This window comes from Lepidochelys kempii, chromosome 11 (assembly GCF_965140265.1).
Source record: "Lepidochelys kempii isolate rLepKem1 chromosome 11, rLepKem1.hap2, whole genome shotgun sequence".
Lineage (NCBI taxonomy): Eukaryota > Metazoa > Chordata > Testudines > Cheloniidae > Lepidochelys > Lepidochelys kempii.
In genome coordinates, this window is record NC_133266.1 from 551,147 (window position 1) to 564,348 (window position 13,202).

The 13,202-nt window shown below is 67.3% G+C and overlaps 2 protein-coding genes across 2 annotated transcripts in view; both read left to right on the top strand.

The window, feature by feature from the left end:
• OBSL1 (obscurin like cytoskeletal adaptor 1) overlaps positions 1–13,202 on the top strand; it is a 74,053-nt gene that overhangs the window by 55,053 nt on the left and 5,798 nt on the right. Inside the window, exons 17-18 of the mRNA XM_073306795.1 lie at positions 10,216–10,485; positions 12,229–12,495. Coding sequence (XP_073162896.1) covers positions 10,216–10,485; positions 12,229–12,495 — 537 coding nt within the window. The remainder of the gene's footprint in view (positions 1–10,215; positions 10,486–12,228; positions 12,496–13,202) is intronic.
• On the top strand, positions 3,004–8,859 carry LOC140895333 (obscurin-like protein 1). The gene is made up of 5 exons (XM_073304774.1): positions 3,004–3,381; positions 5,984–6,454; positions 8,010–8,285; positions 8,437–8,703; positions 8,789–8,859. The coding sequence occupies exons 1-5, from the start codon at positions 3,081–3,083 to the stop codon at positions 8,857–8,859; spliced, it is 1,386 nt and encodes a 461-aa protein (XP_073160875.1). The 5' UTR covers positions 3,004–3,080.

The following is a 13,202-nucleotide window of genomic DNA, read 5'->3' on the forward strand; positions in this document are numbered from 1 at the left end:
ACACCCATTGTTTCATGTTCTCTGTGTATATAAATCTCCCCACTGTATTTTCCACTGAATGCATCCGATGAAGTGAGCTGTAGCTCACGAAAGCTCATGCTCAAATAAATTGGTTAGTCTCTAAGGTGCCACAAGTCCTCCTTTTCTTTCCACTGGAAGGAGTAATCTGGACCCTCACGCTCTGCCCTGGCCTCTGAACTCCCTGTGACCCCTCAGGGGAGAGCCCTGGGCAGCCCCACGCACACCTGATGCATGGCCATGGGCCAAGAGTATCGGAGCTGCAGCCGCGCAGGGCTGGAGAGTGCATGGACAGCATCTGCTGCGATCGCACTGGGAGGCCGAGCCTGGGGTGCAGTTCCAGGCTGTGGTCTCCCAGCTTTAGAAGGGGTCTGGTGGGGTCCCGGGTGGGGGAAGGGGCCTGGGTGAGCTTCCGTATAAAGAGACTGCAGAGGCTGGGGCAGTTTGGTTTAGAGGAGACCCATACCAGAGGCTGATGAGGTGTGTCTCTATGAGCGGCACAGAGAGGGGGATTGGGCGTGGCTGGTTGCCCCTCCCTTAACAGCAGAACATGGGGTGCTCAGTGTAATGGGAAGGCAGTATATTTAATAGCGGCATCAGGAAATGCTGTTGTATTTTAGACAATGCACACGTAACCTGTGGAACTCCCTGCCACATGGTATCCTTGAGGCCAAGAGGTCAGTGGGATTCAAAGAGCAATAGTGTTCTCATGGATCCTGGGAACATCCAGTTATATGAGCTATAATAGCCCTGAAAGGGCTGTCAGCCCCCGCGACCCATCCTAGCCCTAGAGCAGAGGTGGGTGAACTACGGCCATTTTAATCAGTTTTAATCTGTCAGCCGTTTTAATCTGGCCCTTGAGCTCCCACTCGGGAGCAGGGTCTGGGGCTTGCCCCGCTCTGGCTTTCCAGCCAGGGAGCAGGGTCGGGGGCTGCTCCACATGGCTCCTGGAAGCAGCGACATGGCCCTCCTCAGGCTCCTACGCATAGGGGCAGCCAGGGGACTCTGCTCTGCATGCTGCCCCCACCCCAAGCACTGCTCCTGAAGCTCCCACTGGCCGGGAACCACGTAGGAGCCGGAGAAGGGACATGCGGCTGCTTTCTGGAGCTGCTCGAGGGAAGCTTGTACCCCTGAGCTTCCCTCTGTGCCCCAACCCCCTGCCCCAGCCCTGACCCCCCTCCTGCCCTCTGAACCCCTCGATCCCAGCCCAGAGCACCCTCCTGCACCCCAAACCCCTCATCCCCAGCCTCACCCCAGAGCCCGCACCCCCAGCCAGTGCCTGCACCCCTTCCCGCACCGCAACCCCCTGCCCCAGCCCGGATTCCCCCCCCCGCCCTCCAAACCCCTCGGTCCCAGCCTGGATCATCCTCCTACACCCCAAACTCCTCATCCCCAACCAGAGCCCCCACCCCCAATTTTGTGAGCATTCATGGCCTGCCACACAATTTCTATGCCCAGATGTGGCCCTCGGGCCAAAGCGTTTGCCCCACCCCTGCCCTAAGGGCTGGAGGTGGGAGAGAATCTCACTCCAGGCTGGTTATTCCAGGCCAAGCCACTAGAGGGCTATGGGGCAAGTGCTGTCAGCCCAGGACCTCTGGGCAGGGGGACGCTGGGAGGTCACAAACGTGGGGGATGGGGGGTTATAGGCAGCCCTGGTGTGGAGGGGATGGGGGGTTATAGGCTGGTGTGGCTGTGTGTGGGGTGTTGATAGGCAGCCCTGGTGTGGGGCGGGATGGGGGTCATAGGCAGCCCTGGTGTGTGGGGGATGGGGGGTTATATAGGCAGCCTTGGGGGGTATTTGGGAGGATATAGGCAGCCCTGTGTGGGACAGTTATAGGAAACCTCTCTTCCAGCTGTGCCCCAGTGAAATATTCAGGGGAAGGTCTCTCCCAGCTGAGACATCCCCCTGCAGCCCCTGGAGAAGCCCCTCTCCCCGTGCCCCGGAGTGGGGCTCTGACCCCAGCCTGCTGTCTCAGCCACGGCTGGGATTGTCCCGGGTACCTTCTGGAGCGGAGTGGGGGAGCTCAGCTGAGGCAGGGGGTGTTGTCACGGAGTCCCCAGGCGATGCTCGGGAATTGCTCCCTACAAAGCCAGGCAGGGCTCTGGGGAAGTCTCCTCTCGGGGAGCAGCCTGTCTGCAGGACACACAGCTCACCCGGCTCCACCTTCCTGGGTCTGACCTCGGAGCCTTCAGCCTCCTCTGCCCCTCCGTGTGCTTCCCACAGCGAGTCTGCTCAGGTGAGGCTCCTGGGGCAGCCAGAGGGTCCTGCCCCCAACTCCGCAGTCACACCTGACTCTCAGCCAGCCAGTAAAACAGAAGGTTTATTAGACGACAGGAACATGGTCTAACACAGAGTTTGCAGGTACAGAGAACAGGACCCCTCAGCTGGGTCCATTTTTGGGGGCAGTGAGCCAGACAACCACGTCTGCCCTTCACTCCTCATCCCCAGCCAGCCCCCAACTGACTCCCCCTCTCTCCACTCCCTCCTCCTCTGGGCTTTGTCCCTTTCCCGGGCCAGGACATCACCCGATTCCTTTGTTCTCCATCCCTTTAGCTATCAACTTGCAGGGGGGAACGGGCCCAGGCCATCAGTTGCCAGGAGACAGAGTGTCGGCCATTTAGGTACACTGGCCCTTTGCTTTGCAACAATTACACCCTTATCCCACCACCTAGAGACTTAAGAAATGCTTAGGGGAAACTGAGGCACCCCTACAGTATTCAGAGGAAACATTAAGAATAGTCCCCCTTTGTCAAAGGTGTGCCTCCCCACCAGCTGGAACTTGACCAGAGTCTCTCCCTGGCCTGTCTGGAGTCTGTGGCTGTTACTTCCGTCTGTCAGTTGCCTGTTGTACAGTCTGCCTGTTTGTGTCAGTTGGCCCCTCCACAGCACAGCTGGTACGTCTGGTGGTCCAGGCAGTGCTGTCTGTCAGGCTGTCTGGCATGCTGTCTGTGTGCCAGCCTGCCCAGCATGCACGCAGTGGGTCGCTCTGGCTGCTGCGCGCCATACTCTGTGGGACGTGAGGCACACCCTGCCCCGAGCCTGGCCTCTGCCCCATGCAGTGATGCTGCCTCTCTCTGACTCCCCAGAGCCCCCTGTGTGCATTGTGAGGAGCAAGCGGGTCCGCAAGCAGCAGCGCCTGGTGGCCGGTGATGACTTGGTGGTGGCCTGCGAGGTGTCTCGGCCCAGCGCTGCCGTCCGCTGGCTCAGGGACGGCCAGGAGCTGGTGGCCAGCGAACGAGTCCGGATCGAGGACCGGGGATCTTTCAGGCAGCTGACCATCCTCGGGGCCCGGCCCAGCGACTCTGGCTCCTATGTTTGTGACGCTGTCAGTGACCGAATGGTGACGGCCGTGGTGGTGGCAGGTGAGCTGGCAGGGGGCATTGCACATGTCAGCTAGGTGGGCTGGGCGGACGAGGAGCAGAGCCGGGACGCTGTCGGTCCCAGCCAGGCTGGGGGCCTGTCAGCTCTCACTGGCTAGGTGCGCCTTGTCTTACGGGGCCTGGGCTTTGGGAGCCCCGGCCCCATGGCAAATGTCCCCCCCATGCCTCCCCTCGCTGTTGATTCGGAGGCTCCCCATACAAACGGAAGGGGGACTCTGGGGATCAGCCCGTGGGGTGGGGGAACGGGGAGAGCTCCGCCTTCACTGTTCAGGGTTTGCGGGAGCCATGCACAGGTCCCAACCGCTTGCTCCCAGCAGCCAGAGGAGCAAGGCGGCCCCCTTAGAGCAGCAGGAGCCTTGCGGGGGCTGGTTACATTTCACCGTGGCCGGCTCCCAGGTGCCCCTCCTGGTGCTGCCAGGGGCTGAGCTGCGCATTTATCAGCCGGGGTAAAGGGCTGTGCGTGAGGTGTCCCTGCTCCCTGGGGCGGGGCTGGGGCTGAAGACACTGTCCTGGCCTCTGATGGAGGCTGAGCCCTGGCAGTGCAGGAGGGGCTGCGGGGCTGCCCCAATCCCTGCCAGCGGGCACATGGGAGAGGGCAGAGTGAGAGGTGCTGGCTCGGCTGGATACGCCCTGCTGCCTTGCCATGCCCAGCCCAGCCCGCAGCCTGCTCCTGTTTGCCGTAGACGCCTGGATGGAGGATTCCCAGCCTCCTGCCCTGTGTCACCAGCAGGACCAGTGCAGACACCACAGCTGTACTGGGGTAGCCGGGAGTGCCCCCCAAGCCAGCGTTCCTGCCCCGCTCCCCACGGCGCCCCCTGCTGGGAGAGGCGGGGCTGGGGTAGCTGCGAGTGCCCCCCAGCCAGCGTTCCTGCCCCGCTCCCCACGGCGCCCCCTGCTGGGAGAGGCAGGGCTGGGGTAGCTGCGAGTGCCCCCCCAACCAGCGTTCCTGCCTGGCTCCCCACGGCGCCCCCTGCTGGGAGAGGCGGGGCTGGGGTAGCTGCGAGTTCCCCCCCAGCCAGCGTTCCTGCCCTCTCCCCACGGCGCCCCCTGCTGGGAGAGGCCGGGCTGGGGTAGCTGCGAGTGCCCCCCAGCCAGCGTTCCTGCCCCGCTCCCCACGGCGCCCCCTGCTGGGAGAGGCCGGGCTGGGGTAGCTACGAGTTCCCCCCCAGCCAGCGTTCCTGCCCCGCTCCCCACGGCGCCCCCTGCTGGGAGAGGCCGGGCTGGGGTAGCTACGAGTGCCCCCCCCAGCCAGCGTTCCTGCCCTCTCCCCACGGCGCCCCCTGCTGGGAGAGGTGGGGCTGAGGTAGCTGCGAGTTCCCCCCCAGCCAGCGTTCCTGCCCCGCTCCCCACGGCGCCCCCTCCTGGGAGAGGCCGGGCTGGGTTAGCTGCGAGTGCCCCCCCACAGCCAGTGACCCCCTACCCCGTTCCCCAAGGCCCCCCCTCTGCTGGGAGAGGTGGGGCTGAGGTAGCTGCGAGTGCCCCCCCAGCCAACGTTCCTGCCCCGCTCCCCACGGCGCCCCCTCCTGGGAGAGGCCAGGCTGGGGTAGCTGCGAGTGCCCCCCCACAGCCAGTGACCCCTACCCTGCTCCCCACGGCGCCCCCTGCTGGGAGAGGCAGGGCTGGGGTAGCTGCGAGTGCCCCCCCACAGCCAGTGACCCCTACCCTGCTCCCCACGGCGCCCCCTGCTGGGAGAGGCAGGGCTGGGGTAGCTGCGAGTGCCCCCCCAGCCAACGTTCCTGCCCCGCTCCCCACGGCGCCCCCTCCTGGGAGAGGCCAGGCTGGGGTAGCTGCGAGTGCCCCCCCAGCCAACGTTCCTGCCCCGCTCCCCACGGCGCCCCCTGCTGGGAGAGGCAGGGCTGGGGTAGCTGCGAGTGCCCCCCCAGCCAACGTTCCTGCCCCGCTCCCCACGGCGCCCCCTCCTGGGAGAGGCCAGGCTGGGGTAGCTGCGAGTGCCCCCCCACAGCCAGTGACCCCTACCCTGCTCCCCACGGCGCCCCCTGCTGGGAGAGGCAGGGCTGGGGTAGCTGCGAGTGCCCCCCCAGCCAACGTTCCTGCCCCGCTCCCCACGGCGCCCCCTGCTGGGAGAGGCCAGGCTGGGGTAGCTGCGAGTGCCCCCCCACAGCCAGTGACCCCTACCCTGCTCCCCACGGCGCCCCCTGCTGGGAGAGGCAGGGCTGGGGTAGCTGCGAGTGCCCCCCCACAGCCAGTGACCCCTACCCCGCTCCCCACGGCGCCCCCTGCTGAAGTGGGTATTTGTGCTGTTTGCTTTGCTGACTTGATCAGGGGGACAAATGGCCATTTTTGTCAGAAAAGTGGGGTGTGCAGGAGCGTGCAGGAGGGTGAGCGGCGATGCCAGCCCCGCGCGGGGGAGGCCGTGCTCAGGTGCGGGCAGGGGGCTCGGGGGAGCAGTGTGGGCCAGCCCTGCACAAGGAGGGGGGCTCGGGCGAGTGGCTCAGGCCAGCTCCTCACAGTGTCCTGTTTTCCCTTTGGGAATATAGCCACCCTCTCCCAGCCTGCTCCCCACAGCGCCCCGGAAAACCTGTCCCAGGGCTGCCCGCTGATTTCCTTTCCCCTCTGGTTCCAGCCCCCCCCATTCGGGTCGTGAATAAGGAGGAGGCCAAGACGCCCGTGGAGGTCCTGGAAGGGGAGAGCGTCACACTGGTTGCCCGGCTCTCCCAGGAGCAGGCTCCAGTCCAGTGGCTGAAGAACAAGCGGGCGCTGCGCTCCGGGGCGCGGCTCCTCCTGGGCAGCCAGGGGCCCTCGCGCAGACTCACCATCAAGCAGACGGAGCCGGGCGACAGCGGCACCTTCAGCTGTGACACTGGGGACGACGAGGTGCACTTCACCCTGCGAGTGAGAGGTGAGCCAGGCTGTGGGGACCGTCCTTGCCTGCCCGGCTCCCTGCCCTGCTCCCCGCCCTGCTCCTGCCTGTGCCCGGCTCTCTGCCAGCTCCCTGCCCGGCCCCCTGCCCGGATCCTGCCTGTGCCCAGCTCCCTGCCAGCTCCCTGCCAGCACCCAGCTCCCTGCCTGGCTCCCTGCCAGCACCTGGCTCCCCGTCCTGCTCCTGCCTGTGCCCGGCTCTCTGCTCAGCTCCCTGCCTGGCCCCCTGCCCGGATTCTGCCTGTGCCCGGATCCCTGCCCAGCTCCCTGCCAGCACCCAGCTCCCTGCCCGGCTCCCTGCCCTGCTCCCCGCCCTGCTCCTGCCTGTGCCCGGCTCTCTGCTCAGCTCCCTGCCTGGCCCCCTGCCCAGCTCCCCGCCCTGCTCCTGCCTGTGCCCAGCTCCCTGCCAGCTCCCTGCCCATCCCCCTGCCCGGATCCTGCCTGTGCCCAGCTCCCTGCCCAGCTCCCTGCCAGCACCCAGCTCCCTGCCCGGCTCCCTGCCAGCACCTGGCTCCCCGCCCTGCTCCTGCCTGTGCCCGGCTCCCTGCCCAGCTCCCTGCCCAGCTCCCTGCCAGCACCCAGCTCCCTGCCCTGCTCCTGCCTGTGCCCGGATCCCTGCCCAGCTCCCTGCCAGCACCCAGCTCCCTGCCCGGCTCCTTGCCAGCACCTGGCTCCCCGTCCTGCTCCTGCCTGTGCCCGGCTCTCTGCTCAGCTCCCTGCCTGGCCCCCTGCCCAGCTCCCCACCCTGCTCCTGCCTGTGCCCAGCTCCCTGCCAGCTCCCTGCCCGTCCCCCTGCCCGGATCCTGCCTGTGCCCAGCTCCCTGCCCAGCTCCCTGCCAGCACCAGCTCCCTGCCCGGCTCCCTGCCAGCACCTGGCTCCCCGCCCTGCTCCTGCCTGTGCCCGGCTCCCTGCCCAGCTCCCTGCCCAGCTCCCTGCCAGCACCCAGCTCCCTGCCCGGCTCCCTGCCCTGCTCCTGCCTGTGCCCGGCTCCTTGCCCAGCTCCCTGCCCAACTCCATGCCAGCACCCAGCTCCCTGCCCGGCTCCCTGCCCTGCTCCTGCCTGTGCCCGGATCCCTGCCCAGCTCCCTGCCAGCACCCAGCTCCCTGCCCGGCTCCTTGCCAGCACCTGGCTCCCCGTCCTGCTCCTGCCTGTGCCCGGCTCTCTGCTCAGCTCCCTGCCTGGCCCCCTGCCCAGCTCCCCGCCCTGCTCCTGCCTGTGCCCAGCTCCCTGCCAGCTCCCTGCCCGTCCCCCTGCCCGGATCCTGCCTGTGCCCAGTTCCCTGCCCAGCTCCCTGCCAGCACCCAGCTCCCTGCCCGGCTCCCTGCCAGCTCCCTGCCAGCACCTGGCTCCCCATCCTGCTCCTGCCTGTGCCCGGCTCTCTGCCCAGCTCCCTGACCGGCCCCCTGCCTGTGCCCAGCTCCCTGCCAGCAACCAGCTCCCTGCCTGGCTCCCTGCCAGCGCCCAGCTCCATGCCTGGCTCCCTGCCAGTGCCTGACTCCCCACCCTGCTCCTGCCTGTGCCTGGCTCTCTACCCAGCTCCCTGCCTGGTTCCCTGCCCGGCTCCTGCCTGTGCCCAGCTCCCTGCCTGGCTCCCTGCCCTGCTACATGCCTGGATCCTGACAGTGCCCAGCTCCTTGCCCAGCTCTAGCCAGCGCCTGGCCCCTGCCTGGCTCCCTGGCCCGGCTCCTGCCTGCGCCCGGCTCCCTGCTCATGGTTCTGTCTCCGCAGAGGCTCCAGTGGTGTTTGTGAACAAGCAGGAGAAGCCGGAGAAGGTGCTGGTGCTGGAGGGGGGCAGTGCCGTGCTCTCAGCCATTGTCTCCAAGGAGCAGGCCTCAGTGAGCTGGAGGGGCCCCCGGCAGCCCCTAGCAGCAGGGCAGCGTTGCGAGCTGCGGCGAGAGGGCCGGGTGCAGAGCCTGGTGCTGAGCAACGTGGGCAAGGACGACGCCGGCCTCTACACCTGCCTCTCCCGCCATGACCAGATGCAGTTTGAAGTGAGCGTGAAAGGTGAGGGCAGCGGCACCGGGGGGAGTCCCAGGCAGCAGCCCTGCAGCCCCAGGGCAGAGCAGGGCTGGGGCAGGACAGGGCCACCCCATGGCAGCGGGGGGGCCCCCCAGCTGGGGCACAGATACCGACTGGCCTCTGCTCGTGTTCCCAGAGCTGCTGGTGAAATTTGTGCGAGGCCTGTCGGACGTGCAGGCGCACGTGGGCGAGACGGCGCTGCTGTGGTGCGAGCTGTGCAAGGCCAAGGGGCAGGTGGTGTGGCTGAAGGATGGGCAGGAGCTGGAGTCCAGCGGCAGGTGGGAGATCAAGGCAGAGGGGCGGGAGCGCTCCCTGGCTCTGAGCAACGTGGGGCCTGAGGACGCCGGCGAGTACTCCTGCGAGTCCAAGGATGACCGGACGCTGGCCACGCTGACTGTGCAGGGTGAGTCACGGGGCCATGGGGCCCTGCTCCAGGGACTTGATCCCCCTGGGGCCCAACCTCAGCCCCGGGGCTCTGACCCCCCCAGACCAGACCAGCTCCAGGGACCTGAACCCCCGAGACCCAACCCAGCCCCCGAGGCCCAGCCCTCAGCCTTGAGACCCAGTCCTCAGCCCCGGAGCCCTGATCCACTGCCCCTGGGGCCCAGCCCTCAGCCTGGGGGCCCTGACCCCCCAAGACCAGACCAGCTCCAGGGACCTGAACCCCCGAGACCCAACCCAGCCCCCGAGGCCCAGCCCTCAGCCTTGAGACCCAGTCCTCAGCCCCGGAGCCCTGATCCACTGCCCCTGGGGCCCAACCTCAGCCCCAAGGCCCTGACCCCCCCCCAGCCCAGCCCTCAGTTCCAGGGACCTGATCCACTGCCCCTGGGGCCCAGCCCTCAGCCTAGGGACCCTGACCCCCCCAAGACCAGACCAGCTCCAGGGACCTGAACCCCCGAGACCCAACCCAGCCCCCAAAGCCCAGCCCTCAGCCTTGAGACCCAGCCCTCAGCCGTGGGGCCCTGATCCACTGCCCCTGGGGCCCTGACACCCCCAGATCAGACCAGCTCCAGGGACCTGATCCCCTGAGACCCAGCCCAGCCCTTGGGGCCCAGCCCAGCCACCAGGGCTCAGCCCTCAGCCCTAGGGCCCTGAACCCCCGAGACCAGACCAGCTCCAGGGACCTTCCAACTCCCCCGCAGACACAGCCTCTGTGACCCAGCCCCCCTCCCAAGACCCGTCCCAGCCCAGTGGCCTGACCCCCAACAGAGTGCACTGCAGTCCCCAAGCTGGCGTGAGGCAGGCGGGTCCCCATGGCTGGGCTGTGCCCCATGGGAGGGGAGGGACGCACTGACAGCCCAGTCACACCGGCCCAGGGAAAGGGGGTATTTTGTGGCCGTGGCTCTCTGGATCTGGGGAGGGACGTACCAATCCCAGGTGGGTGCCATGCGCTGGGGGAGGGGGCATGAGCTCCTCCAAACAGCATCACCCATTTCTTGCCCAGGGTGCCCTTCACTCAGCTGCTCTGAGCCTGGGTGCTGCCCTTGGCTGGGCACTGGGGGGTGCAGGTTGTGCCCGGGGTGGGGGTGCAGAGCCAGGCGCCCTCTTGCAGCCCACGCTGGCTCCCAGCAGCTGGGAGTGGCTGAGTGATGTGGAACGGGATGGAGGGAGGGGGCAGGGCCAGAGGGAGCAGGGACTGAAAGTGGGGGGTCAGGAGAGTGGAACCAGGGGTGCTGGGGGAGAGAGCTGTGTGGTGTGCAGGGGGAGGAGGATGAGCGGGGCGCTGGCGGAGGTGGTGTGTGGGGGGAGGGGGCGAGCGGGGTGCAGGGGAGGGGGGCGAGCAGGGTGTGGGGATGGGGTGTGAGCGGGGGTGGGGGGCAAGCAGGTGTGGGGGAGGGAGGGGTCGAGCGGGATGTGGGGGAGATGGGCCAGAGGCCCAGAGGGAGCTTCCCGCTCTCACCCGCTCTGACCCCAGTGCCCAGGGTGGTGGAGATCATCTCGGAGCTGCTCAACCGGACAGTGCTGGAGGGGGATGATGCCACCTTCAAGTGCCTGGTGTCCCCGGATGACGTGGCCCTGACGTGGCAGCTGAACGGCCAGGCTGTCACCCCCTGCGAGCGGCTGGTGGTGACCAGGAACGGGCTGTGCCACGCCCTGACCATCCGGCAGTGCCAGCTGGGGGACGCAGCCACCGTGACAGCCCGCGCTGAGGGCCTTGTGAGCACAGCCCGGCTGAGCGTGCAAGGTGAGGGGCCTGGGCCGGGGTTGCCTGGCTAAGTGTGCAAGGGAGGGGACTGGGACAGGGTGGCTTCTCTGAGTGTGCTAAGGAGGTGCCTGGAGGAGGGGCCACTTGTCTGAGTGTGCAAGGGAGGAGCATGGGGCGGAGCCACCTGGTTGAGCGTGCATGTGAAGACCCTGGGGTGGGGCCACCTGTCTGAGCATGCAAGGTGAGGGGCCTGGGGCACGGGTGGCCTGGCTAAGTGTGCAAGGGAGGGGCCTGGGGCAGGGGTGGCCTGGCTAAGTGTGCAAGGGAGGGGCCTGGGGCAGGGGTGGCCTGGCTAAGTGTGCAAGGTGAGGGGCCTGGGGCACGGGTGGCCTGGCTAAGTGTGCAAGGGAGGGGCCTGGGGCACGGGTGGCCTGGCTAAGTGTGCAAGGGAGGGGCCTGGGGCACGGGTGGCCTGGCTAAGTGTGCAAGGTGAGGGGCCTGGGGCACGGGTGGCCTGGCTAAGTGTGCAAGGTGAGGGGCCTGGGGCACGGGTGGCCTGGCTAAGTGTGCAAGGGAGGGGCCTGGGGCACGGGTGGCCTGGCTAAGTGTGCAAGGTGAGGGGCCTGGGGCACGGGTGGCCTGGCTAAGTGTGCAAGGGAGGGGCCTGGGGCAGGGTGGCCTGGCTAAGTGTGCAAGGTGAGGGGCCTGGGGCAGGGTGGCCTGGCTAAGTGTGCAAGGGAGGGGCCTGGGGCATGGGTGGCCTGGCTAAGTGTGCAAGGTGAGGGGCCTGGGGCAGGGTGGCCTGGCTAAGTGTGCAAGGGAGGGGCCTGGGGTGGGGTGGCCTGTCTGAGCGTGCAAGGGGAGGAGCCTAGGGTGGGCCCACCTGGCTGAGTGTCAAGGGTAGGGGCCTGGGGCTGGCCACAGCCCATCCTAGCCAAGTGTGTGTGTCTTGGGGGGAAACTCATTGAGGGACAGAGGGATGCGAGGGGGTGTCAGGCCATGGTTCTCGGGGTCTGTCTCGTTGGGGATGGAGTCTCAGGGAGGGTCCATCCTGTTTGGGGGTGTCACAGAGTCCCCGGGCGATGCTCTGGAACGGCTCCATACGAAGCCAGTCAGGACTCTGGGGAAGCCTCCTCTTCCCAGGGCAAGAAGCTCACACAGCACAGAGCCTGTAGGTACAGAGGACAGGACCTCTGAGCCTCCCCACATTTCCCCAGCCAGCTTCCAACTGAAACTCTCCCGCCCCTCGTCTGGGCTTTGTCCCTTTCCCAGGCCCTGAGGCCACCTGATCTCTTTGTTCTCCAACCCCTTCAGTTGGCCCCTTTGCAGGCCATCAGTGGCCAGGAGACAGGGTGTCAGCCATTCTCTGTGCAGACCCCATCACACTGGCCCTCTAGGGCTCTGCCACAATCACACCCCCTGATCCCCCCACCTAGAGACTTAAGAACTGCATAGGGGAAACTGAGGCACGCGCAGAGTATTCAGAGAAAACATTAAGAACATTCCCACTTCGTCACAGGGGGTCTCTCCCAGAGGGAGGTATTTTGTTGGGAGGGGTCTCTCATGGGAGGGGTCTAGGATGGCTTGGGGTGGGTGCCAAGAGGTCTCCTGGGGGTGGCGGGAATGGCAGGGTGGGTTTTTCACACGTTCTGGGCTGTTGGACGGGAGTGTAGCTCCTGGGGGGTAGTTCCCCAGAGGGTCTCTCACAGGGTCTGGGCGGCGGGGGCTTCCCAGGGCTGCCCGTCGGGCCCGCTGGAAGTCCTGCCCTGCGGTGCCTTGCAGAGGCCCAGGTGCTGTTTGTGCGGAAGCTGCAGGATGTGGTGGCCGAGGAGCTGCAGGACGCGCTGCTCGAGGTGGAGCTGAGCCGCGAGGCCGGCGAGGTGCAGTGGCTGAAGCAGGGGGTGCTCATCCAGCCGGGCTGCAAGTACCAGCTGCAGGAGGCCGGGTGCAGACGGGTCCTGACCATTCGCAGCCTCAGCCCCTCGGACCGCGGCACCTACCGCTGCGAGAGCCTCCATGACCGGACGCAGGCCAAGCTGAGAGTGGAGCGTAGGTGACCCTGCCCTGGCTCTGGGGCAGCTTTACTGCAGTAGGGCCTGGCCAGGCCGTGCCAAGGATGGGAGAGGCTGCAGGGAGGGGAGGGTGTGGGTGGTGCGGAGGGGAGGTAATGGTGTGTGTGGGGTGGCCTGGAGAGGGCAGTGGGGGTGGTGTGGGGAGGCTGTGGGGTGGCCTGAGGTGGGCAGGGGATTCAAATGGGAGCCGAGCGTCTGAGGCTGTATCTCAGGGAAGTTCCCTGGCAGCTGCAGCTGGCTGGGAGTCATCCCTGGGATGGGCTGTGGGGGCTCATGGCTGGCCCATCCCCTTGGTGCAGACCTATCGCTGCCCCCCGGTGTTGGTCCAGGTGCAGACCCATCCCTGCCCCCACAGGTGCCAGTCCAGGAGCAGACCCATCCCTATCCCCCTGGCGTCGGTCCGGGTGCGGACCCATCCCTGCCCCCTGGCGCCGGTCCGGGTGCGGACCCATCCCTGCCCCCTGGCGTCGGTCCGGGTGCGGACCCATCGCTGCCCCCTGGCGTCGGTCCGGGTGCGGACCCATCGCTGCCCACCTGGCGCCGGTCCGGGTGCGGACCCATCCCTGCCCCCTGGCGTCGGTCCGGGTGCGGACCCATCGCTGCCCCCTGGCGCCGGTCCGGGTGCGGACCCATCCCTGCCCCCTGGCGTCGGTCCGGGTGCGGACCCATCGCTGCCCACCTGGC